The following is a 25,654-nucleotide window of genomic DNA, read 5'->3' as shown; positions in this document are numbered from 1 at the left end:
GAACTAACAGTATAGATTATAAAATCATATTCATATAAAGGCAAAATTTAACTACACACACAGTATTTTTGTTCATACCGGGGGAATTCCTGTGTTTGTAAGATAGAATCTAAACGACAATCTACATCTGCAGCTGTCAAGGAAAGGACCCACAGGATCCATCTTGGATGTTATGCTTTAACATTAGGAACATTGGCCTTGGTGACAGTCTCTAAAGCTGGAACTGGAGGTGTCACAATTATTTGTTTCCCCAGAGCCAATGGATATTCCTTTAGTACAGCTGTTTGAAATACAGTCAAAATATATTCTGTCAATTGAAAATGCATTTTCACACTGGAATATACATGTTAATTACAAACAATCAGCAATGTTTCACCTTCATTGATTAATACTTGTGGGTTTATAGCGAAACCCGTAATTTTGCAGATTACCAAGTTGTTACTGTAAACAAAAGTGTGCAAATGTTTAGCCTCAAGCCTGTCAGTCTGTAAGTTTCTAGGAATAGTAGTATGTTCAGTAGTCCAATATTTATTAGAAAAATCTCAACATATTAAATTGTACAACAATTGAACCATTGTGCATAATTTAATATGTATGTTCTTTCAAAGTTTATAAAGCCCAAAACAGATGGAAGCTCCTTCAATGTATGTGGTGTTTGTAAGAGAGCACATTTCCTATAGAAATGTGATGGTATGCTTTTGTCTTCATTTGAGAACTCATATCCCACTAATAGAAAACTGAGGAAAGCAAGTTTAGACCTGGGAACATTGAATTTATAGCCATGTTCAGCGAATTCCAATAATTACAGAACCTCAAGAGTGTGTGTGTGACTGTTTAATTGTTTGTAATCTAAGACTATACAGTAGGAATGATCTGGTTAAAGCACATGAAATAGTGGATAATTCATGGGGGAGACACAAGGCCCAATCACACCTTGGTCATTTAACAGTTGTAGAATCTCCCTAACATGGTGTTTAGTCTTATGTTTAATAGGGTAATGTGCTTTTACTTGAGGGATATACCATATAGGTATAAAAAGATAAGGGTAATCCTTATCCCAGCTTGCCTTGTTGCGATATTATAGCGGGGCTTGAGCAAGAGCCCATTCTGTAGCATATGCTGTTAACATCTTAGGGAACGAAAACAGAAAAGGAAGGCATTATTGCATTGTCTCCATCTGCGACTTTTATAACAAACAAACTTATGTGGCCAATCTGTCTCAGCCAGGAGAATTTCATAGTTAATTGTAAAAAAAAATTCAAAATATAACTTTAATATTACGTGGTATATCACCCTCAAATTGTATGTCAAGAGGACTAATCTCTGATCTTGAGTTTCTACTTGAACATAGTTATCACATCAGTTGGCCTCGCCACCAAAAAACTCTTGAAGAGTCTGTTGAACTATGGTGACCCCTGCGGTGCTGTTGAGCATGTTCTCACCCACATCTTATTCCAAAGAAGACTTTTGAGTATTTGTGGCATATTTAGTCGAAATTCAAGCCACTTTGTGTTGTGTTTCTGTTGTGGAAGTTTATTTTCCTTTTTTATAACGATATAAGAAGAGAGGAATTAGTCTATGTTCAGTTTCACATAGTCCTCCTGTCTGCAGTCACCTCGGCGCTCTCTCTCTGACTGTCCTTCTGAAGAGTTCTGTATTGAATGAGAAGGACATGTATCAGAATACAGATATCTATTGGATTGTTTAAGTGTATCACGGTTAAGTAACTCACAACATGTTTCTGTAGACTCGGGTTGCGAAGATCCACTATTTTAGTTTTTACGTTATTTTCATCCCAGCATTTACTAGATGACTCTGGTGTATTCTCAGTATCTTTGGCATCCAATTTGCTTTGTATTTTGTGGCTTATTAGCTCTGGTTCCCAGAGTGTCATGCCCTATACTGGTATAGGTTTCAGAAATAATTTTGGAAGCTTGTGTTCCGGGTTTGCCACTGAAACTGTAGCAAGCCATTGGCATTTCATCAAGGCAGCTGCTTCCCACATAATATTGCCTAAAATAATTAAGGTCACTGTGGCAAAGTTGCCAATGAGTTACAACCACAAATCGAGGTCAGTGTCACCTCCATGTTCAGCCTGAATGTTGAAAGGACTTCAGGTGAAACAACAATGGATAGAGTAGCATGAGTGGTGGTATATATAGATGTAAAAACAATAACCCACATGTTGCCACCCCTAGAGGGGGAACCATACCAAGTGGAAGACACTTAGTTAAAATTCAGGATTTATCAAGGGGTTCCATATCGGGAAACGCTGCTTCAAGCTAATTTGTTTTTTTGCCATCCAAAATGTTTTTTCTTTCCGCCTGGTTAGGACTTTACACATAATGGCATTAATAGTTATAGGCCTTATTGCAGGCAAAGCCAATTGTGCCTGTACAACTTGAGAAGCCCTTGCTGGGGCAGTAGTTATTGAATGCAGAACATACTACCATAGATATCAATATAGTCTAACTAAAGAGTTTAACAGAGCAAGCGTGTCACGCTGCTGTCATATATGTGGAATCGGAAAAGGTGCATAGCCTTCTAAAGCTAAAGTTCCTGGTATGTTAAAGGAATTTCTAAGTATTCATCAGGTCTATATGCAGGTGGAACTGCAGCTTCATCATAAGAGTGAATTATTTGTGTATTGGCATCTACTGTAAGAAATCAACCTAGGAATAAAATAACATTTGTATGCTTCACGTGCCTCTACACAAAGGTAACCTCTCCACCACTATTGTGGAGCTTATGTTTAGTTAAGATTGTAGTTAATGCATACCTGCAATTTACGGGAATAACTATTTAATGGAATGTGGTTCATTATGGAAACAAGCAATGGTCCGCCCTTTAACACCTTCGCTGCGGCGGCAATCCCGCAGCAGCGCTAGGGAGTTGGGGGGGCCACACGGCGCTCCCATGCTCTTGACAGAACCGCTCCGTCACACGCCTCGGGTGCGCTGTGCTGATGACGGAGCGGTTCCGTCACGGCCCCTCCCGCTCAACAGAACGTCCAGCGCAGGCACGGAATCCGCGCTGTTCAGGCGCGCCGAGCGGGTCGTGACGGAACAGCTCCGTCATCAGCACAGCTCGTCCGTGGCTGGTGTTGGAGCGGTTCCGTCACTAGCATGGGAGGGGTTAAGGAAAAGCTGTATACTAGAGAACCTGCACCCTATCTCACTGCTACCTGTTTTTGCAAAAATAGCAGACAAAGCTGTGAACATACAGCTGACCAATCATTTCGATAGAAATAATATAATGCACCCCTCACAATCAGGTTTTTGAGCTGCTCATTCTATGGAGACAGCCCTTCTCCTTGGTACGGAAACACTAAGAAAGCAAGCGGATGAAGGGCAGACAGTAGTTCTGATCTTGCTGGACGTCAGTGCGGCGTTCGACACTGTGTCCTGCCAGACATTTTGCTTTATGTATAGCAAGAATAGCTTCACAGGGTCTTCCCCCTAACCGCTGTGCAAAGCTTTGGACTGCTTGTGTTGATCTTCCTAGGGCAGCTTTTTTTGCTACAAACTGGGGGGCCCAGGAGCATCGCTCATCAAATTGCACCCCCAGGTAGGTAAAAACCTTCACCCTTTTTACTTCTGCCCCCTTACAATAAAAATTCCTTAATTTATTCTTGCTTAACCCCATGGACATTGTATTGGATTTTGCACTGTTTACGGCCAAATCCAAAGAGCCCATAAACTCCCCAAAGTCATTCAATAGCCTCTGTAGGCCTATCGGGCTGCGGGCTAATAGGACCGCATCATCTGCGTATAGGAGGACCTGGATGGATCTGCCACCTATACGCGGAACATCCAGTGTGCAAGAACCCTCGTGAGACATCCTGACTGATGCTCGCAGATCCCTGTGTAGCTCTGCCAGAAAATAGACCAGGCAGGGGTCAAAGCCCAAATCCAATAAACGCGTCCACAGCTTCGATCTATTTACTAAATCGAAAGCTGTGGATAGGTCCATGAAGCCTAAATAAATGGACCCCTTGGATGCTATAGTATATTTATTAATTAGCAAATACAGGTTTAGGCACCCGCTGATCGAGAACAGAGGCAGGCGGAGATGCGCACTGGAGGCTGTATGTAACCCCAGCGGTGAGGAGGCTCACAGGCCCGGTAGTTGCGATGCCCCGATTCGGCATCATGCTGAGGGACGAGACTCCGCTGAGAAAATTGACTCCTGGACATCGCCGGTCCTGCTGGCAAGTACACAGAGAACTTCTGGCCCCGAAAATATGCGGATGTGAACCTTTGTGGGTCTCGACTGTGCTAGATCCTGTGCAAGATGGCAGCCGCCAGGTCCGTAGTCTAAAATGACTGCTGAATTCTGGCTCACCCCTGCAGGAAGATCAAGTGACCCACTGGCACGACTGCTCCCCTGTACGACTTTCGGAGCCAATGCCTGTGACGGGGTGAGCCTCTCTGGGTATCCCTAGGCCTCACAGGAATGCAGCAGGGACCACGAGCTGCTCCGTGAGGCACACTTGTGGTGACTTCCAATGCAGCAATGAAACAACTGGCCAGCCTGGAGGGAGTGTGATGTAGCTAGGCCACAGGGGACTCCTGACTCTGCCTGACCTCAAGATGGCGGCTCGCACCTCATTGAGCAGTTGACTGGCAGGTGTCCTGACTTAATGTTTGTCATCTGGGGCAGGTACTGTCAGCTAGCAACCTCTAAGCAAGGAGGCTTGTGAAATCCTCTGCTGCCCTGGGGTATACAAACCTATACAAGTATACAAGTACCCAGCCTGGCCGAACCAGCTTATACGGTCTATTGAAGCAATATTAGGTCAAAATGTCCGCCTCTGGGGACATATGACACACACATTTTCTTATAATGGCCACCATGAGTGGGCCCCTTTCCAAAGCACTCCTCCCCTTGTTGGGGAGGAATCCTACATGTATGCCCTGTAGTCTCAGAGACCACACTGAGCTTCAAGGGAGTCTCACACAGCAGAGGCTAGGGTTCTTACCCATTACTACTCAGAGCACAGCACCGTACACCCTGACCGGCGTGCCCATATGGAAACTATAACCCTTCTCTATGTACTGCGGTGTCCGAGCAACCTTTGGCCGATGACCGGTGGAGCTATAGAGGAGTTTGGCTCAGTTTCACACCTCGGCCATCACCTACCCAGGTGGACGTCGGACACTGTTTCTCCTCGTCCCCTCATTGTGCCTCTTATACCCTCTCCCTCCTCTTCCCCCATTATTCTCCTCTACCTCCCCTATTCATTCCCTCTCTCCCCTATTCTATTCTCCCCTTGCCTATTTTTTCCTCATGTTTATGCTATGCTTTTGTACTCATGTAATTCCTTCAACTAAGCTCCAGTAAAGTTTGTAACCATGTTCTGAATAACTTTGGCGCCGGTGGACAAATTTCTCCAAGAAAATGGCCTGCTCCGCTCAAGGTCCCCCTGAAAGTTTGGGGGTGATTCGTCAAGTGGGGGCCGAGAAAAAAAGGGGGTCCCAAAACATGTTTTCCCCATGTAATTTTCCATAGGGACTTTTAGCCAGGGCTACAGCCCGAACAGCTGAACGGAATTATACCAAATTTGGAAGAGAGGTAGAGTTCGGTTCACAGATTGTGCTTTTTGTTAAATGGTGTAAATCCGTTCAGTAGTTCCTGAGAAAATCAAAAGTAAAATCATAGTGATATCTAGAGACGAAGTACTGTACGCGTACGGAAATCCGTACAATTACGAGCACGAGCTGCATGTTGATTGGATGTCAACTGTCTCTCAACACTCCAAACCAGGAAGTGTTGGGAGCCATCTTGTGCCTCGGTAGAACCGAGCCACAAGAAAACAGTAAAACAAAGTTGAAAAATAAGGAAAGGGGGCTGGGTAGAAACATCCTGACCCTCTAGGCCTGCTGAGGGGGTCCCACATGGATCCTTAGGCCCCCCAATTTTTTTTTTTAAATTGCGTGGTACGCGTATGGTATGCATTTTGGGGAGAAAAAAAAGACAGCTTTATTGTTAATTATCCCCGGGGGTTCAAATATCGGGGGCAATTTCTTTTCATAATGGGGGGCCAGAGGGGTCCCTCTGCCCGGGGATTGCCATTCCCTGGTGTTTAAACTATATGTATGCGGGGGGGGGCTCATGGCCCCCCCGGAGCCCCGGCGACCGCCAGTCCTTGGGACCTCTTTTTATTTAAAAAAATTGTGTGGGGGTTACGAGCCCCCCACACACGCCCCGGGGACCGCCACCTCCCCAAGGCTATAATATAGAAAATAGGGGGGGGGACCACCCAGCTCCAAGGAAACTACCAGCCCTCGGGCTTTTGAACATTTGGAGGGGGGCCACGCGGCCCCCTTCCTGGAGCCTTTGATGGCCCTGGGGACCACCACCTTTCAGGGCCGGCTTTTGCAGTGTCCTGGGGTGCCTACAGTGCCGCCTTCTGCAGTGCCCAGGGTGACGAAGAGCAATGCCGGCTCCCGAAGGACACGGGGAGCTGGCTGGGACCGTGGGAGCTTTGGGGCTCATAAAAACAGTTATTTTCAGAACTAACTTTACTGGTAAAAAAAGCTACATTTCTATGATAGTATGTAAAACTTTCAGGGTTTTTCTGTGCACCAGTTGTACTCTCTATGCATGCGCAGCCTCGTTTCCAAGCCCATGCTTCTTTGTTTTTCTTCAAGTTCGGCAAGCAAACTTCTCCTCATTTCAGGTATTAAATTTGCTGCTTTCTTCTGCTGGGTCGCGTGCCTCATCCACTGCTATACTTTTGTAATATAACTATAATCATATTCTATCTTTATTTATTTGAAACGTATTGCCGAGGTGCCAAACATTAATTACATACTCCGTCCTCCACTATTTTAGTAGTTTTCCTCCGTTATTTTTATTATACCTGCTACTTTCATTTTACCTTCGCCTATCTTCTCTGTGATCCATGAGATTTCCTGCCACAGACACCACGGTGTTTGTCCTTGGCCCCCGATCTTATCAGACTTGGTCACACGCATACCTAAAAACTAATTTGCAGCATGTAAGGCACAGCCATTACAATGCATGACCGTCACCACAAAGCAATTACCATGCTTATGCCTTTGTCATGTGTGGTAAATGTATACTAGCTGTAAAAGCATGCGTGGTAAAGGCATGCGTTGTAAAGCCATATGCGTGCTAATGAATTTGTGGTGACGGTCATGCGTGGTTATGACCGCGTTGTAATGGCTGTTTCCCCCAGGATACTGCAGGAACCAGGGCATCAGGCAGTGGGCCATGCAGCCTCCATCACACAATATAGAAATCTCTGGGGGGTGGTCGTTTTTGTGGTTTGAGGGGCGTCATTGAGGCCCACACAGTTAATTTTGTAGTGGGGTAGGTTTGCACCCGAAAATGTCACAAAAGGTTTGTAAATGTGGTACTCATTGTTTTGCTTTACTTTGTTTTCCTTTCTATGTTGTAGTCTATCCAGAGAAAATATAACTTATTGTACAGCCAGTACCTTTCAACCATACTGTCAAACATTTTACTATAGTACTTCAAATGATAAATATTATTTTTGTTGTGTACCGTCACCCCCCGCAAAAAAAACAAGTCTATAGTTTTTTTATTAACTTTTATTAAAACAACAATAACTCTAAGCGTAACTTAAAGATGATATAATAAACAACTAGAAAAATAACTTTAATAAAACAGTATTATAAACAAATTGTGATGTGGACGCCAAAAGATGTAGGATAGGTAATCTGAAAAACAAAAAAGAAAATTAGAGTTTAAAGTTACGTAGATGTGACTTACTAAGGTGAAGCATTGCAAGTGAAGGTAACACTACGATTTTATGTGTGCAGTGTGCCTAGTACATTTTGCTTCTGTTATAGTCCCGCGTTCAAGTGGTGTCCATATGGAAGTGCCTACTGCAGTACTGACACAAAAGTGGCACAACGGGATTGTAAATACGCCGATTTATTTCTAATGCATTGCAATGGAGGCATTGTATATCTAGGCCGCTGTGCTTACCTTGTATAAATACTGCGGCCACCAAAATTCACAACTTGAATTCAACTCTGCTTCTACATGTCAAAGTAGACAGCAGTGTCTATAACTTTAAAAGAGAAAGAGAAATGATGTCACAGAGAGTGAGAGAGAGAAAACAACATTAACACTGTGAGAGACAGTTATAGATGTAGCAGTTAATACAGGAGAAAATACTCATCGCTCACCTTTTGCCTCCATTGTGTGTCCACGGATGTGCTGATTCAGAGTACACCCTCAACTTGCTCGATATGTAACATCCTTCATAAAAAATTCAGAAAAGACGGAATTGAAAGAAATGTGGGAAGAGAATTTCCACAAGAAGAGTCTGACTAAGAAATTATATACTAACAGTTTGAAGAGGTTATCTCATCGAGAAATTGGAGCGTATGAATGCTCGGATCGCTTATCATCTGCAAGTCTATACTCCAAATCTAGAAGAATCATTTGGGTGAGTCTAGGTCTTGCTGCAACATGAAATCGAGTACTTAAATCTGCACAAAAAACTGAATATTTTCCTGAAAAAGAGCCAGAAAGTACAGATATTGTGAAAACAAATATGTTCGATACATATTAACCAAATAGAAGTCATCAACTTAAGAACATTTGTCTCTATGAAGTGCTGCAAAACAATATTTTTAAATGGAATATTACATAAATTATTAATAATGGTATATATGCCGTGATTGGTTCTGAAGGATGTTTGGTGAAGCAAAGAAAAGGACATTTGATTAATCACCGTAAACTGAGTTGCAAAACTCCTGACAATATTTTAATATAAGTTCTTAAAATTGCGTACCTGGACTATTGCTCCCCATTAACTTGCAAAGTCTGCAGTTGAGAGTTTTTCTTGAAAAGTCACGCAGATTTACAAGCTCCTTGCGCCACTTTTCCCATGTTAAAAGTGACACAAAAGTGGCGCAATAAGCTCGTAGTTCTGTTTCTCAGACTGTAGTAACCTATCTGTTGTCACTGCTCGGAGGTAATTATGCATTTCTACACAGTCTAGCTGCTGCACACAACCCACTCTCTCCTTCCACAAATAATTTGTTGTTGTTTTAGAAACAACATTTTTTGCTCACCTAGTGCCATTGGTGTAATTCAAAGAGGGTGCTCTACGTGTCGAAGCAGCCTTCACTGTAAGCAAGAGAGTTCACCACTTCAACTCAGATAAGGTTCTATACAGCAGACTGGAGACAGCAGCATCCAGAACTTTAAAAAAAAAGATAAACGATGTGAGAGAGTAAGAAAGAGAAAGAGAGAAAAAGGGACATTAAAACGTGGGAGAGACACACACGACGGGGGGGGGGTGTGCCTGAAGCTAGAGGCGCAACCAAATTAAACAATATCAGAGGGGCTAGAATTTTTTTTCGGGGGGGGGCTTAACTTCAAGGAAAAAGAAGAGTGGAGCTGCAGGGTCTATAAGCGGGGGCGGGCATCAAAGCCTCATTAACAAACAAAAGGTCTTTAAAAGACCTGTGAAGTACTCGGGTGTGACTGTGTGTGGGCCCAGGAAGTTAACTCATCCTAGCTGAAGCCCCGTTAGCCCAATGGGTGTTGCCTGCTGCATAGTACACATTCTCTTCTTTCACTGATAACTTGTCGTTCTTTTGGAAACAAGCTTCTTTGCTCACCTTGTGCCATTGCCGTCATTCAAACAGGGAGCACTACGTGTCAAAGCAGGCTTCTCAGTCCTTGTTACAATGGGTATGCATAATACACAAACGTAGAGCTTTGTAAGTTTCTTTTGCGGGGGTGTCATCAATTTGTAAAACATAACCTGAAAGATAAAAAGGAAGTTAACATTGTCTGTAATTTTTTTATGAAACAAGAGAGGAAATAAGAGAGTGATTGAAAACAATACTCGCAGCTCACCTTTTTATCACCAGTGTTTTTCATCACGTGCCGGACATAATCCATCCTGAACCTCTACATCTAAAAGATAATGAAAGAAAGATGTTATGATTGGTAATTGTTACTATATTAATTTGGAGTTAGATAACATCGCGTTTTTATACACGTTCCTTCTCACATTTCTACGAACTGTGTATTGGTAATATTCTGGACATTTCAGCGATTATAAAAATGTTCCTGCTATTGGGAAAAAAATGTATACATGTAAATTAATACACTATATAGGAGTGCGTTTGTCTAAAACGCTAAGTAGCATTTTTGTATCTAGTCTGCTACAACCCTGACTCCCTCCGATGCGTTGTCAAGCCTCACTGCTCACCTTTTCGTGGAAAAGACACCTTCTACGTGATGTAGTCCCGATCTCCAACAAAGAAGTCTCATATATTGTGCCGAGTCTTGATATCTTAATGGCTAACGACATACTCGTGCTCCCATCATCATCGCTGGTTCTTCATCCACTCAGTGCTTCAGGCACCACTAACTCAGTGACCAAAGAGGTCACGCATGTAGGAGTGGGCCCCTTGTTCGGTAGTTTGGGAACAACTCTAAAATGACGTACAACACGTGCTTTTCGTCTTTTTTATACATAGGGTCACGTGTGTAGTGACGAATGCGCTGGATGGGTGTGGTGTGGGTGTATACGAGCCATGAGGGAGTGTGTGTGCCGATCTGACAACTAGACCTGGAACTAAGAAATCCCTCTTGGCTGGTATACACCCACACCATACCCATCCAGTACATACATCACTGCACACGTGACCCTTGCTACAAAAAAGACAGAGCGTACAATGTCCCCTTGGTCCTGCCGACTCCTCGTGACCGTCATGTTTGAATAGAGCATTCGCAAATGAAATGAGAAACATTAGGGGTAAACGGACTGATGGTGGGTGTGTTGGGGCGTATTGTGCGCATGCGCACCATTAATACACATGCGCTGTGTGAAAGGGGTACACAGCTCGATGGGGTCCACTCCTCTATAGAACAAAGTCATTGCTTTTATACATGGGGAGATGCTAAGTTGTATGTGGAAATGCAATCTTGTTTGGATTTTGAAAGTGAGAATAGATTTCACTGTTGTGTCTTTCAAAGTTCAAACTAAGTTTGCTATGGGAGGGCGGGAGCTGCAAGACTTCCGCCTTCTCATAGCAAACAGCAGTATCCCAGGGGTAGGTACCCCGGGACACTGCAGGAACCGGTTCTGGGCGTGGCGGTCTCCAGGGCTCCTGAGGGCACCAGGCGGAGGGCCACCGAGCCCGTGTCACACAGTACCGAAATCTCTGGGAGGTGGTTATTCCAGGGGTTTAAGGTGCACACACTTTTAATTTTTTAGGGGGGGCGTGGTCGTGCAAGTAGCGCAAGGGGGTTGTAAATCTGGTACAGGGTTTTGTTTTACTTTGCTTTCCTTTCCTTTCTGTCTTGTAGAGGATCCAGGGTAAATATAAAGTTTTTTGTACAGCAGTATCTTTCTGCCTGCTACCATAGTAAAAGTTCATGGAACACTTGCATGAGCACAGAGTTTAGAAGTTCACCACAATATGTTGCTAATTGAAATAGTTATTGTGCTGGAGATTTATATTTTTTTCATAGGAACCATTAGTTGTACAAGAAGTCAGTGGAAAAGTTTTGTTAGGGATTCCTTCCTGTTCGGGGAGTATTAGGGTAACGTGCTACAAGCGGGATTTTACGATACTTAATGTTCATTGGCTGTGAAGTATGAAAAGTAGAAGGTTTGGCAGTCATTCCTTGCTCGTCTGTGGAACAACATGGACATTTTATTGGCTAAAGTGTTCCGAGCACAAGTCTGCTCCTTATTGGGTGGGAATGGTTCACTGTTGTCAGTGATATTGTGATGCATTTTCCAAAGGAGTATGGGGAAAGAAAGTATTAGAGGGCAGGTTAGGAACACTATTAACTCTGTACAGTGCTCATAAGGTGGTGGAGAGGGATTATGAGGGAACCATTTTTTTTATATGTTTCAAGGGCCATTTATATAATTTCCGTGTGGTGTATAAATCACGGCGGAAAAATGACAGCGTATTGCGCTGTTTTTTTTAATCAAGTTTGTGGGTGACATACTTCTTAGGAGTACTCTGTACTTATAATGTGGTGTTTACTTTCCTGATGGGGAGGTGTGGTTGCACAGCAAAAAATTCGGTCTATGTTTGAAACAGTTTTTATTAAGCAAATACAAATTAACTTTCTTCAGAAACTATCGCTGTATGTATGAAAGGGGTGAAAATTAAAAATGGAATTTCATAAAATATCAGTTAAGCGTGGCTATATACTTCTTTTTTGTGCTACAGTTTGTAAAAGTGTTGCCCATTCTTGATGATGTAAGAGGGCATCAGTAACTTTTAGATAAAGTAGAATAGAAGTGCTACAAGAAACACTCCCACACTACATTATCACAGATCAAGAGAACAAGTAAAAAACAGTTAAATACAAATGGTTTCATATTACATAGAAATGCATGCATTATTATTTTCCAAATTTGTATTCTGTACAATTCAGGAACGTGCTGTCATAGTGCTTAGAGGTTGCAGACTGTTCCGCTAATAAATCACATACTCTCTAAAGAATATGTAGGATGGTACTCTTATAATATAAAGTACAGGTCCTATACATTTTTTAGGGAGAAGGTGAATAGGAACCGAAAAAATAAGAATAGAAATTAGAAAATAACATTCAGAAATGTAGGGTTTATTAAATATTTAATAAGTAACAAAGTATGCATGATAGCTATATTTTTTGTTCCGCTGTTTCGTAAAATATGTTTCTTGAAAAAAAATATCTGATCAAGTACTTTTTAATATTTGAAAGTTATATTATAGATGGCGCTGAAAAATCTCCCATTCCCCTTCTGTAGCAGTAGGACAATCTATTATAATATAATGATTGATACCATTGTTATAGTAAAAAGAAAAGGAAAACAAAGTTATGTATTTAACAGAACATCCATTATGAAATACTTTCGAGCGGTAATTATTTACTGAACTTCTTTTCTCCGGGGGGTGAAAGAGTTTGATCTTCGTGGTGACGGGTCATAAACTCCTCTGAGATCATGACGGTGAAAATAATAATATGTATATATTTTCACAGCACACGATCACAAAGGGAAAATAGAATGAAAACCGCAAGCCGGTATCGTTGCTTACTTATCCGTACTCTTTGTGACGATGGATCTTGAACTCCACTAAGATCACCAAGACTGTTAATGTTATAATATACATATTACCAGTATGTGATCTCTAGGGGAAAACACAATAATAAGTGGAAGATGGTGACGTTGATTGTAAATGTTTAGGGTTTGCGTCGTTGGGTCACCAACACCTCTCAAGCTAAGTACAGTGTCAATATTATAGTATAAAAAGTCACTATACATAAGATGAAAGGAGACAGAAAAAGAGCAAGTTATAATCTATCAGTTTCTTCAAACAAGCTTCTGACGTTACAGAGAAAAAGCGAAAAACATGCAATAACGTTTTTTTCTAGATATAAATGTTTAAATATCCACAAATAGCCACAAATTATAACTAAGGACTATGCCTATGCCATATTGAAACAACTTGCAACTCCGGAATATATTTGTTGACGCAAAAAGAGAATCCGATGCTAGAAAACTGAACCTGCAACATAGATTGGCGACTCAGAAATAACTCGCAAAAACGAAACTAATTGCACAGTAGGTGTGGTTTATATAGTTATTGGTTGTTTAGCAGTCTACGGAAGGAAGCTGTGGGTCTACCTATTTAGATGGCACGTTTTGCAGTTTACACGTGCTCACGTTTTAACTGTTTTTCTTCTGCACGTGTTCGGAAAAGTTACAAACTGTGAAGCTGTAAAGGTTTCGATTTCGATCATAACACATATAAGGTATTATTCTCTACATATGTTGAATAGTTTAAAAAGTGTTACTCGGTAAACTGTGTTCTTTGCATTTTCATGATTAAAACATCTAAATAGAAGACAGAAAAAAATATCTTTATCATTGGAAGAAAAAAAAGGATTAATATTTATTATTATTATGCTTCTTAATTTAAAAATTGCTAGTATTTGTAAATCATAAACCTAACCTCGGAAAGGTGTGCTGGCGCTTGGGGCGTTGGGAAGAGTAATAAATAATAAATGCCCTTTTCTATGCACCTGCAAACTTGGCTTTTAAACTTTTAATTGCCCAGTCTGTATCTTTACACTTCCTCCAAACATTCTACTACTGCTATTTTAGTATTGTAGTGAGCCATAAAGCAGTATGTGTTTATCTATACACTGTTTTAATTAAAAGTGAAGCAGTTATACATTCAGCTCCACACTCTCCTTGGACAACTGTAATCATGCAGCCACTACCCAAGTAGTCATGCAGCAAAGTAATAATAATCCACATTTGTAAAGCGCACAATCACCCATAAGGGTCTCTAGGCGCTGGGGGCCGTAGGGAAGATTAAACAAGCTATTGCCCAGAGTCACATGGTGCTGGGCTAATCTGCCGCCGGTGCCGGGGATCGAACCGTGATCCCCAGATTCCGGAGTCAGTTGCCCTAGCCGCGGCGCCACACCTCTTCCTAGCAGTCCATGCCTAAGGGCATGGACTGCTTCAAACACCTATAGATAATAAATTCACTTTTCTATGCATCTGTAAACTTCACTTTTAAACTTTCAATTGCCCAATCTGTATCTTTACACTTCCTCCAAACATTCTGCTACTGCTATTTTAGTATTGTAGTGAGCCATACAGCAGTATGTGTTTATCTATACACTGTTCTAAAAGAGAAGCTGCTATACATTCAGCCAGACACTCTTCTTGGAGAATTGTAATCATTTAGCCAGTACCCAAGTACTCATGGAGCAAAGTGGGCCTTAGGCCATGGACTTCTTTAAACCCCTATAGACTATGCTTGTAGTCTTCTATGTACCTGCAAACTTGCCTTTTATACCTTCAATTTCCCTGTCTATATCGTTACACTTTCACCAAACACTCTCACACTACTGTTTCAGTATTGTAGTGAACCATACAGCAGTATGTGCTTATCTATACGCTGTACTAAAAGTGAAGCAGTTACACATTGAGCTTGACACTGCTTGCTCCAGTCAGTACCCAAATATACATGTAGTAAAGTAGGCCTTAGTATATGGACTGCTTCAAAGTCCTATTTACTATGCATGTACTCTTCTATGCACCTGAAAACTTGTCTTTTAAACTATTAATTGCCCAGTCTCTATCCTTTTACTCCCTCCAAACACTTTGCCACTACTGTTTCAATATTGTAGTGAGCCATATAGCAATATATGCTTATCTATACACTGTACAAAAAGTGTAGCAGTTATACATTCAGCTCTACACTCTCCTTGGAGAAGTGTAATCATTCTGCCACTACCAAAGTAGTCATGCAGCAAAGTAGGCCTAAGGGCATGGACTGCTTCAAACACCTATAGATAATAAATGCACATTCCTAACATCTGCAAACTTGGTTTTTAAACTTTGAATTGCCCAGTCTGTATCCTGACACTTCCTCCCAACATTTTGCTACTGCTATTTTAGTATTGTAGTGAGTTATACATCAGTATGTTCTTATGTATGCACTGTTCTAAAAGTGAAGGTGCTATATATTCAGCCAGACAATCTCCTTGTAGAAGTGTAAGCATTCAGTTGGTTCCCAAGTAGTCATGCACCAAAGTAGGCCTTAGGGCATGGACTGCTTCAAATCCCTATAGACTATGCATTCACTGTTCTATACACCGTCAAACTTGCCTTTTATACCTTCAATTCCCCAGTCTGTATCGTTACACTTTCACCAAACACTCTCACACTACTGTTTCAGTATTGTAGTGAACCATACAGCAGTATGTGCTTATCTATACAGTGTTGTAAAAGTAAAGCCGCTATACATTCAGCCACACACTCTCCTTGCAGAATTGTAATCATTCAGCCAGTACCCAAGTACTCATGGTGCAAAGTGGGCCTCAGGGCATGAACTGCTTCAAACTCCTATAGACTATGCATGCACTGTTCTATGCACCTGCAAATTTGCCTTTTATATGTTCAATTCCCCAATCTCTATCCTTACACTTCCACCAAACACTCTGTCACTCCTGTTATAATTTTGTAGTGATTCATTGATCAGTGTGTAGTAATCCATTCACTACATTCAAACACTAATCAGCAGATGTACAATAAGTGGTACATCCTCAGAGATATGCCAGTTATTTTGCACTGTGATATCACCACCATGGAATCACCGTATTTACAATGTGGTGTATTATGGGGCAAATATGGCACAGATATGTGATGTATTTGTGTTGTAAGTTGCAAGCGCAACGCAGCTCCAGCAATTCCCTTGGGGCCCTATGCTCACAATGGTGTGTCAATCCTTACACCTGTTTCAAGCAGGTGCAGTGGTTTGACGCAGCATAGGCCCAAAAGTGACTGAATGAAATCTTATAGATTTCACTCAGTCACTTTTAGGAGGCGTTTCTGCATCAGAACACTCCCCCACTGCGCAGGAAAGCCTCCTTCTGGTGCAGTGCTTTACAATGTGATGCACCTTCCATATGCGTCACATTGTAAATACCACACACCATGGCACATCTTTTGCACCACCGCTGTGTCACAAAAGTGACGCAACAGCTGTGTAAAAGAGGCAGAAGGGGGTTGTAAATCCGCCCCTAACACATACAAATTCACCCAAGCAGTTTCACCAGCAGTGCAAATTGAAGCACTGCCTTGTAACAAATTTATGTGCATATGTTACATTCAAGTGCTTCGGAGGTCCTACAGTATACTATAGGTAAACACCTTATAGAGTTATGCTGTAGCACTTCCTTATAGTGCTGCACTTTCACATTCACCATACACTAGTAACGTATTCATTCATTCATATTTGCACTACACATTCATTCAGACAAAGTTTTACACACTATCATAGAAATATAGCTCTTTCTTTGACCAGTGGAGGTAGTTCTGAGAAGAACGTTTTTTTTGTCTTTTTAGTTTTCCATTTTCTTTGTATTTTTTAACAAGTTTTTTTTAACAAAAAAATGAAACTAGAACCAAAAAAAGTGTGGAACATCAACAAAACAGTTAAACAAAAAAATTATTGACGAGAACAACGGTGGTCCCGTTTCTTGAGGAGAATGAGTTCAATGGATTGTTCCCCATAGGACAGTAGTTTGCTGCAAAATTTGCAACGAACAATCAGGTCTGCAAATTCAGGTTGTATATTTGCAAGCATACCACTCTGTGGTGGTGGTGGTGGTGCACTTGATGTACTGGGAAGAGCAGATCCATGGTCCGCCTGCAACCTTCGATTTTGAACTCTGGCATAGTTGTTTGGATGAAGATTCTAGACATGGCGCACCATGCTAGCAGTGCCGAAAGAGAACTTTTTGGTGGGGTCACCCCTGGAAAGAGTAACCTGACAAATTTTGCAGGTCACTTTGGGAGCATTGACCTTTTTTTGTCCTTGAGGAAATGTAAAAAATGTGCAGATAACTGCTTCCTTGCGCTTCTTCTGAGGTTCCGCAGGTACAAAATGTTCCTCAGAGGAATATTCTGAAGAAGCATCATCCCGTGCAGCCACGGTGATTTGTTCTTCCAAATGACTTGAGATCTACAGAAGAGATGCTTTTTCTTAGAAAGTCAAAGTAGAATAATTAAAATGGGAGGGGTCTTTCAACAGTTGGAATAGGAAGTGTTATGAACTAGTCAAATCTCTTCTTTTAAAGTCACATGGCTTTGCGTACGCTTACAGTGCGCTTATGATGCTCTTACGCTGCGAATACGGACGACATACGGCCGCGATTTCCGTAATTGCTTTTCAAAGTAATATACGCTTATTTAAAATTTTAAAAAACTATTTTCATGATTATCCCAGATAATGTCTTCCCTTAATTTGTACATTAAATACATAAATATATGTTTTTGAACAATTAGAAACTTTCGCGCTGTACGCGTACGGGGCGCCGTACATGATGTCACGTGGAAGCGTTGATGCAACGTGTAACGTCAAAGCGTATTCGTGACGTGTGCGCCGGTACGCGCAGAGTACAATTACCTGTACAAAGTACTGTGCAATCACCGTATGCGTAAGGTACGATTATCCCCCAAAAAAACAATGAAAAAGGAATTATATAGAATTTTATTTGAATATGTTGAAAAAAAAATGTAATTAATAAAAAAATATTTTTGAATTTAGTTTTGTTATTATTTTACATTAAGAATATGATATATAACTTAAAAAATAAAATAAATATAAGTATTTATAATAAAAAGGTAGGAAAATAGTATAAAAAGAAAGAAATATAATAATTAATACATTTAAATATTATGATTTACAAAACCTTTGAAATTCACTGAAAAAAACAGAGGTTTTACACACGTTATAGTTAGGAATTAGCATTTAAAAAACCTTGCAAATTCACTGAAAAAACCATAGGTTTCACACATGTTATAGTTAGCTGGATATTTCACTCATACAAAACCATTGAAATTCCCCCGTTATAGTTAGTGCAGCTAACTATAACTTGCGCGCCTGCAATGCACTGCTGATGATGTCACATATTACATCACTCATGACATGGTCAGTGACTATAACCTGTGTGAAACCTATGGTTTTTTCAGTGAATTTGCAAGGTTTTTTAAATGCTAATTCCTAACTATAACGTGTGTAAAACCTATGTTTTTTTCAGTGAATACACTATATATTTAACTCTAACTGCTAAACAATTAAAAAAAATGTTGTTGTTCTGCAAAGAGATAGTTATCACTAAGCGGGTGACAACTGCTTTTAAATTTGATATGCCTCAGATTTGTAGACTTCACTTGTGCTGAAAAACATTGAAAGGTTGAAAATTGTTTATATCTGAAACTCTTACAAGAGTTTCTGTTCTGTGAAAAAGTGCCACTCCAATTGATGGAGGTTTTCTTGGGTTAGTAGCACTTGCTGTTTCGTGCATGGATAACATAAAGTGCATTTGTAAAGCCCACTTTCACCCAAGGGTATCTTGGTGCTGAATAACAGATGTTTCTGGTTACCCAACTCCTCATGTTGTTGTCTACAGAAAGATGAAATGCCGAGTGGACCCACTCGGATTTGAAACTTTGACCTTGAGGTCAAACACAGGCCCCTACAGTCAGCTCATTAGTCCACTAAGCCACCAGACAAAGCTTGTGAAACTGAGATGTTAAGTTATATGGAGAGTTGACTGCCAGCAAGTGAGATGCCCACAACCACAAAATGGATTTAATATCATCTAATGCAGAGAAATGAAGAGTTGACTGCAAATGTATCTGGTAATGACCACATTTCACAAACTATGGATCTTGATCACATTGCAGGAATTAGTGCGTCTAAATGTGCACAATGCCCCTATATGCCAAGAAAACAACTAACTCCAAAAAAGGCAAAACTGCATATTTAATGAAAAGGCAGGGTGGCAGAATTGCAAGAACATATATATGACGAGTTCATAGACCAGAGATTGCGCCAGAGAATAAAGCAATGGAAGCTGGTAGGGATCAGTGGTGAGGGGGAGCAGTGGGGGTAGAAAAATAAGAGTAAAAAAGACTTTACTGCTGGTCGCTGGTTGCCAGCCGCCACCTCTCCTCCGTCCTCGCTATTTTCTTGCCTTCAAGCTGCACGCAGGCTCCAGAGACTCCCCTAGCCAATTGCGACGCTGCTGTCAGAAGCATGACAGCAGCACCGTCATTGGTCTGAGTGCCATGGCTTGGCATTCAGACAGGGAGTGAGAGGCTATGTATTCTCCCCACCCAGGCTGTGCACTTCAGCCGGTGGAGAACATAAGTGCGCATGACGGTTTAGCTGGCCCAAGACAGTCAGCCAAACCGCTATGCACAGTGATGCTACAGCAACCCCTTCTCCTAACTCTGACGTCATGCGAGCCCAGCTCTGACCCGCCCTAACCATAATCTTCTGTTATTATCATTTTATTTTTCCTTTGCACTGCTCTTAGAGAAGTGGGGAGATGCTCCTCCACCTTAGCAGAAAATACAGCTGGAATACAGTTGTACAAAGTGCACAGAACAGGTCATGGGGGACCATATTGAAGACATGTATTGAATTTTATATAAGAACCATGAAGATAATTATCTTCACATTACAAAATATCTGTCGTTCATTCATCAAAAGCATGTTAATCCTGTTTTCTTTTTCTTTTAGTGAGACATGGATTGAGAAGCAAGAAATATTAAAAATAAAAGTCAAAAGAGTTCTGAAATACGATGCGTCGAGCTGTGAGCCCTTCTCCCCCGTCATCCATCCACGGGCTGACTGTCTGCTCCTGGCGTGCGCCTTGGAAGGGCTTGTCACAGACAAGAAGTCCTACTGCGACGCTCTCAAAAATGTCTCCTCTCTCTTAAAGCCCGGAGGGCATCTAATAATGATTGTTGCCCTCGAAACCACGTTCTACATGTGCGGTGACTTCAAGTTCCCTCTTCTCTGCATAGATGCGGATTTTCTGAAGGATGCTGTCACTGGGGCTGGTTATGAGATCGAGGAAGATCACATTTATCGTCGGGAATTTGAAAGTTTGTATGATGTAACAGATTATAAATATTTTGCCTTTATAAAAGCACGCAAACAAAAAGACAGGCAGTAGATAAAGAGAAAACCATAATTTTGCACAGCGTTAGTAATCTAATCACTGGGACTCCTGTCTGGCTGAGTTGGCAGTTTGTAGGGGTGAGCCTGTGTCTGTCCTAATTGTCATTCCTTCTTTGAAGATCAGTCGAGCATCAAATGCTTTTTTCCCTTTTTGACTCGATGTCTCTAGTGCTTTCTCTTTATTTATAGTGAAATGTTGGCAAAATATAAAATTGTTCCATTAAGCTGAACATACAATGTTGAGTAACAATTTGTGATTTGAACAGCTAATGAGTAGTAGATGCATGAATCCAATCAATAAACAATAATTTCATCCTACCACATGGACATGACTTTCTTTTTGAGAACCCCAGTCTTCTGTGTTTTTATTTTAATTGCAAACCCCAAGAATCTGTACCTTTATACAGGCAACTATAAACATAACCCAGAGGCCTGATTGCACTGGTCCACATTAACTCCATTCCACTTCTGAAAATAATTGGGGCAGGTTGAACACATTTTCATGCTTTCTTTATATTCATTTTGGTAATAAACATGTTCATTTACACTACAGCAATTAATTATTTTTAAACATAACCTAGAAGTATTTCAAACAAAAATGTATTAGGATGTTTTCAAGAGTGACCATTATATTTGTGTGCATTCTGCTTCTACATCTGACTTAGTCCAATCAAAGATTCCTTCCCCAGGCCCCTTAGTACTCTGGGTGTATGGAGACTGGCCACAGATGATGGCCAGCTCATGAACTGCAGGTTCTCTCATGATATAAATTGGAAAGAGAGTGACACCAATGGCTGTATTGTGGGTGGCCCACTGTTGGAAGATGGTTTATTAAAACATGTAGGTAGGGACCTACCACTAGTAGTAAAGCCACAATCACAATACAAGGTACAGTCAAGGTACCATAAATTAATCTCTTGCTCAACCCTTGGAAGCTGGCTGTGAGCAGGCAGGCTTAACATAGGAGACAGATGTGTAAAGCATTTAAAACCACCAATGCATTAGATAAGAAACCACACAGTAAAAATTCCACAGCAATTTATAAAAATAGAAAATAATAGAATGATTAAAATGACAATAAAACAACAAAAATGCAATGTGGTGAACCAGAGTTATGAATTTTTAAAGATTAAACACTTTCCGGTGCCAACTTGGCACATCTGGTCACACTAGACCAAGACAAAGTCCAAGTTTCAGGCTGAACGTTATGGAGCGTGGGTTGGATACAATGAGTGGAAGACCCCGGTCAGATTTCTAACTTCTGACTTCTTTGTAGCTTTTTCTCGTTGATGGCTTGGCTCAACCTGATGCCTCAGTAAAATCTTGGAAGTCTTGAAATCCAGACCTTTCATCTGGAAAAACCTAAAATCCAGGCAGGTCGCTGTTTGATGTCGGCGACTTGACATCTGTGGCTTGACTCATAACAACGGGTCAGTCAACTTATGGAGCTTTTTACAAATAATTTTCCAAACTTCTGGATCTTCTTCCAGTAGGTTGTTTTAGGATTCCAAAGTGTCCACACCACCAATTCAAGGGTCTAGAAGGTCTGAGAGGGTCCTTGGGATGTTGAGACAATTTTCTCTAGAATGCACCTGCCCAAATCCTTATTAGTCCCCTGTCCAGCTTTTTTCTTCTTGGTGGAGATGGTGCAGGTGGAGCTCTTGAAACCTATTGATTTTAAGGGAGTCCAAACTTCCTCTTCTTGAAGCAAGGCTAAGTCCTTAGGGCTGTTGCTGGAAGTGTGCAGCATGTGCAGAATGTGCAGTCATTCAATCCTTTGGGGTGTAAGCCAGGGTTCCAGTAGGGCAGTCCTTCTTTTTCTTGCAGTTTCAGGTTGGGATCTGATTATCTGGGCAGCTCTCCATATTTATTCACCCATGCCCAATGGAGTGCACCCTCAGGTATGTCCTTTTCCTCCAAACTGTTTCATATTCGTGACCCAGAAAGCACTATTGTTTCAAAATCCAAAGTGGAGAAGCTCTCTCATGGAGGTTAGGATCTTACTAAGCCATCTCACTGGTGTGACTATGTTTCTCAAACACTGCCCTCCGAGCCCCATCTAATTACTGGGACTCCTGTCTGGCTGGGGTGGTAGAATGCTGGGGTGAGCCTGCGTCCTGCCTGTCATTCCCACTTACTCTGAATACCAGTTGCTACTCCACCCCCATTCTGCCTTTTGCTCTGCAGCTGCAGTTGCCTTCCACCAGATGTTTCCTTTGTCTCAGCTTAGGCCACTTCACACCTCAAAAAGGCAGCTTGGCTAAGCCTGGCAGAGCTGGCCAATCAGATAAGGACTGCTGGAAGGCTGGATTTTGGCTCATCAGAAAAGTAAGTTCTATAAGTTAATGTCTATGATAGTTATAATACATCTACAGTGGTGGGTTGTTGGATTTATTCTAATGATCATTTATGATACTTTGAACATCTTTTTAGCTCCCTTCTACCAATAGGTATACTTTATTAAAGTATTCCCATCGTAGCCTATGGAGCTAGTGTGCTACAATGAGGAAAATAAAATTGGCAGTGTTTCCATTACCAGGACATATAAAACATATTTTATATTGTCCCTGTTTATAGGTACATGCTACCCTACCTCTAGAACACCTAGTGGATATCTTAGGGGTGACATATGTAAAAGTTAGTTAGTTTGAGAGTTTAGAAATACCTTTAATTTCAAATCGAATGTGCATATAATTTAATTTTAAAAGCTGCCTGCAAGGCAGGGCTGGCTTTTAAAATGACAACAGGCACCACAGCAGTGCACAGTTAAGTGCATTAAATCTACTGGGCCTCTCAACCTACATGCCCTACCACATACTAGGAACTTACAGGTAGGTTGAGAGTAGCAATTGTAATGATACCTAATTACCATGTACCTTTTACACAAAGCACTGACCTTGGGTCTGATTAACAAAGCCCAGGCTATAATCGGAGTCAGAAAAATAGCATCTAGCAGTGGAGCAAACAGTGGGGGGACTCTGCATAAAGCTCTGGCATCTCACAGCCACATATCTTACTGAATGTTCATTGGACACCAGTTACACCCTGCTGACTCTGGGTTTAGGGTGGATCAAGTGCCGGATGAGGTATTCAGCAAGATTGTTTGCCTGTGCTCGTTCTTAGCTGCCACATACTGTGACGCCTGGGTAGTCAAGCTCGGAAACAGGGTGAGTATGATCAGGAGGGCAAGGAGGATGTGGAACATTGGGATCTGGGCCCTGTGGATAAGGACCTGAAGAAAAGAAGGATGAGGGGTAGGAGGAACAGAAGGGCCTGGACCATAAAAACAAGGAGGGCCAGGAGGCTCTGAGTGCACAGACAATACTAAGACCTCAACCAGAAAGGACATAGCTAGCAGGACCAGAAGACACTCGAACAGAATGAATAGGATAGATAGAAGGAACCAGGAAGTGCAGGCCCAATGGATTGAGAATCAGAACATCTATGAGGGATAGACTGATAGGGATTGTAAACCAGGGTGAGAAGGAATACATGAACCATGGTAACACCAAACCTCAGAACTAGAAGGACCAGTGACACAGTAATGAGGAAGACCAGAAAGACCATTCCTAGAAGGAGCATGATAGAGGGGACTATGGTCAGATGCAAAAGAACAAGGTAGACAGGCAAACCAGGAGACCAGGAGAACTAGTAGAAATAGGATGTGGCAGGATGACCTAGATACTAGGAGGGCAGCATCAGAATACCCGACACGTGAGCACTGTAGGACTTGACCCACTCCATTCTGAACCCTCCTGTTTTTTTCTGAATTCATTTTTGATGATTTTTAGCTAACCAGTGCTAAAGTGCTTGTGCTCACTTCCTAGAACATGGTAAAATTGGCTTACATCCAATTGCCACATCACATTTCCTTATAAGTCTGTAGTAAAGTGGTACACCATATGCCTGTAAAATAAACACTACCAGTGGGCCTGCAGCACTTATTGTACCACCCACATAAGTAGCCCCTTAAAACATGTGCAAGGTCTGCCTTTTCAATCTGTGTGCAGTTTTAAACTCCAAATTCGCTTGCCAGGCCTTAAACCCCCTATTTTAATATATGTAATTCACCTGTAAAGCAGCTCCGAAAGAGCCTACAGGGCAGGGTGCATTGTGTAATAAAAAATGTGGACATACACTTTTAAGTTTAACATGTCCTGGTAGTGAACAGCTCCTGAATGATTTTTTTTTACTACTGTGAGACCTACCTGTCACATGCTGGTGACTTTTCTGCACTCATCCTAGCACAAGATCTGGACCTATTGATTCTCACCAAAACATGGCTCAACAATACCTCCTCTCCGGTTCTGGACATTTTAGTTCCACCTGACTATATCATTATCCAAAGTGATCGCCCAGGGCCAATGGGGGGGGGGGTATTATGAGAAGTTGACCTGGTATATGATGTCAACTATTCTAGTGGGCACCTTGCACCTGTCCAAACTACCCTTATTGATGGTGAGTTATAAAGTCAACGTTATAGAAAGCTATCCTGTATATGTGGAGAGCAGCCTTCAGGCTAAGACTTGGAGATGAGTTAAGCAAGTTTTAACAAATATAATCACTTGAATGATCAAATGAAAGCACTCCACAAAAGGTATATAACAAATATATATGTATTTATTCTAACCACAAGCCCTCTGCACTCTTTATGAGGTCAGAGGTAAAAGTACAATACAAGGAACTTAATTAGCATACGATAAGTTGCACAGTATACGCTATGCCCCAGGGGCCTCACAAACCATATACTATAATAGTGGTATAAGAACCACGTGAAAGTTAAAAAGCAGGCCTAGGTCCTGTGGAATAGCTGGGGCTACCTAGAACCACCAAAGGTTAGGATATAGGAGGCCCACAGGAGACGCTTGCAGTGTCTAAACCATTGACTTTCTATGGAGAATGAACAAGTTACAAAGTTACAGTCTAAAGGTACTTCTAGGTGAACTACAATGAAACCCTTTTAGACTAGGACACTTCGAAAGTCAAGACCCACGGGAGCACCGGAGTACTCGTATTACCTCACCCAGGGAAGCCGGGTGCATAGGTGCCTTTTGGTGTTGGGTTTCGTCGTCGATTCCAATGGAGAGCTGCAAAGAAGTGCTGCAGGTGACCAGAGGAAAAGTGTCCGG

General features: G+C 41.6%; 1 protein-coding gene across 1 annotated transcript in view; it reads left to right on the top strand.

Moving 5' to 3' along the window:
* LOC144826940 (indolethylamine N-methyltransferase-like) overlaps nucleotides 1-20,843 on the top strand; it is a 56,036-nt gene extending 35,193 nt beyond the window's left edge. Inside the window, exon 3 of the mRNA XM_078685401.1 lies at nucleotides 20,082-20,843. Coding sequence (XP_078541527.1) covers nucleotides 20,082-20,520 — 439 coding nt within the window. The 3' untranslated portion in view covers nucleotides 20,521-20,843. The remainder of the gene's footprint in view (nucleotides 1-20,081) is intronic.
* The last annotated feature ends 4,811 nt before the right edge of the window (nucleotides 20,844-25,654 follow it).

This window comes from Lissotriton helveticus, chromosome 4_1 (genome assembly GCF_964261635.1).
Source record: "Lissotriton helveticus chromosome 4_1, aLisHel1.1, whole genome shotgun sequence".
In the NCBI taxonomy this organism is placed as follows: Eukaryota; Metazoa; Chordata; class Amphibia; order Caudata; family Salamandridae; genus Lissotriton; species Lissotriton helveticus.
Note: the sequence above shows the minus strand (reverse complement) of the source record. Positions and strands in the feature narration are given on the sequence as shown.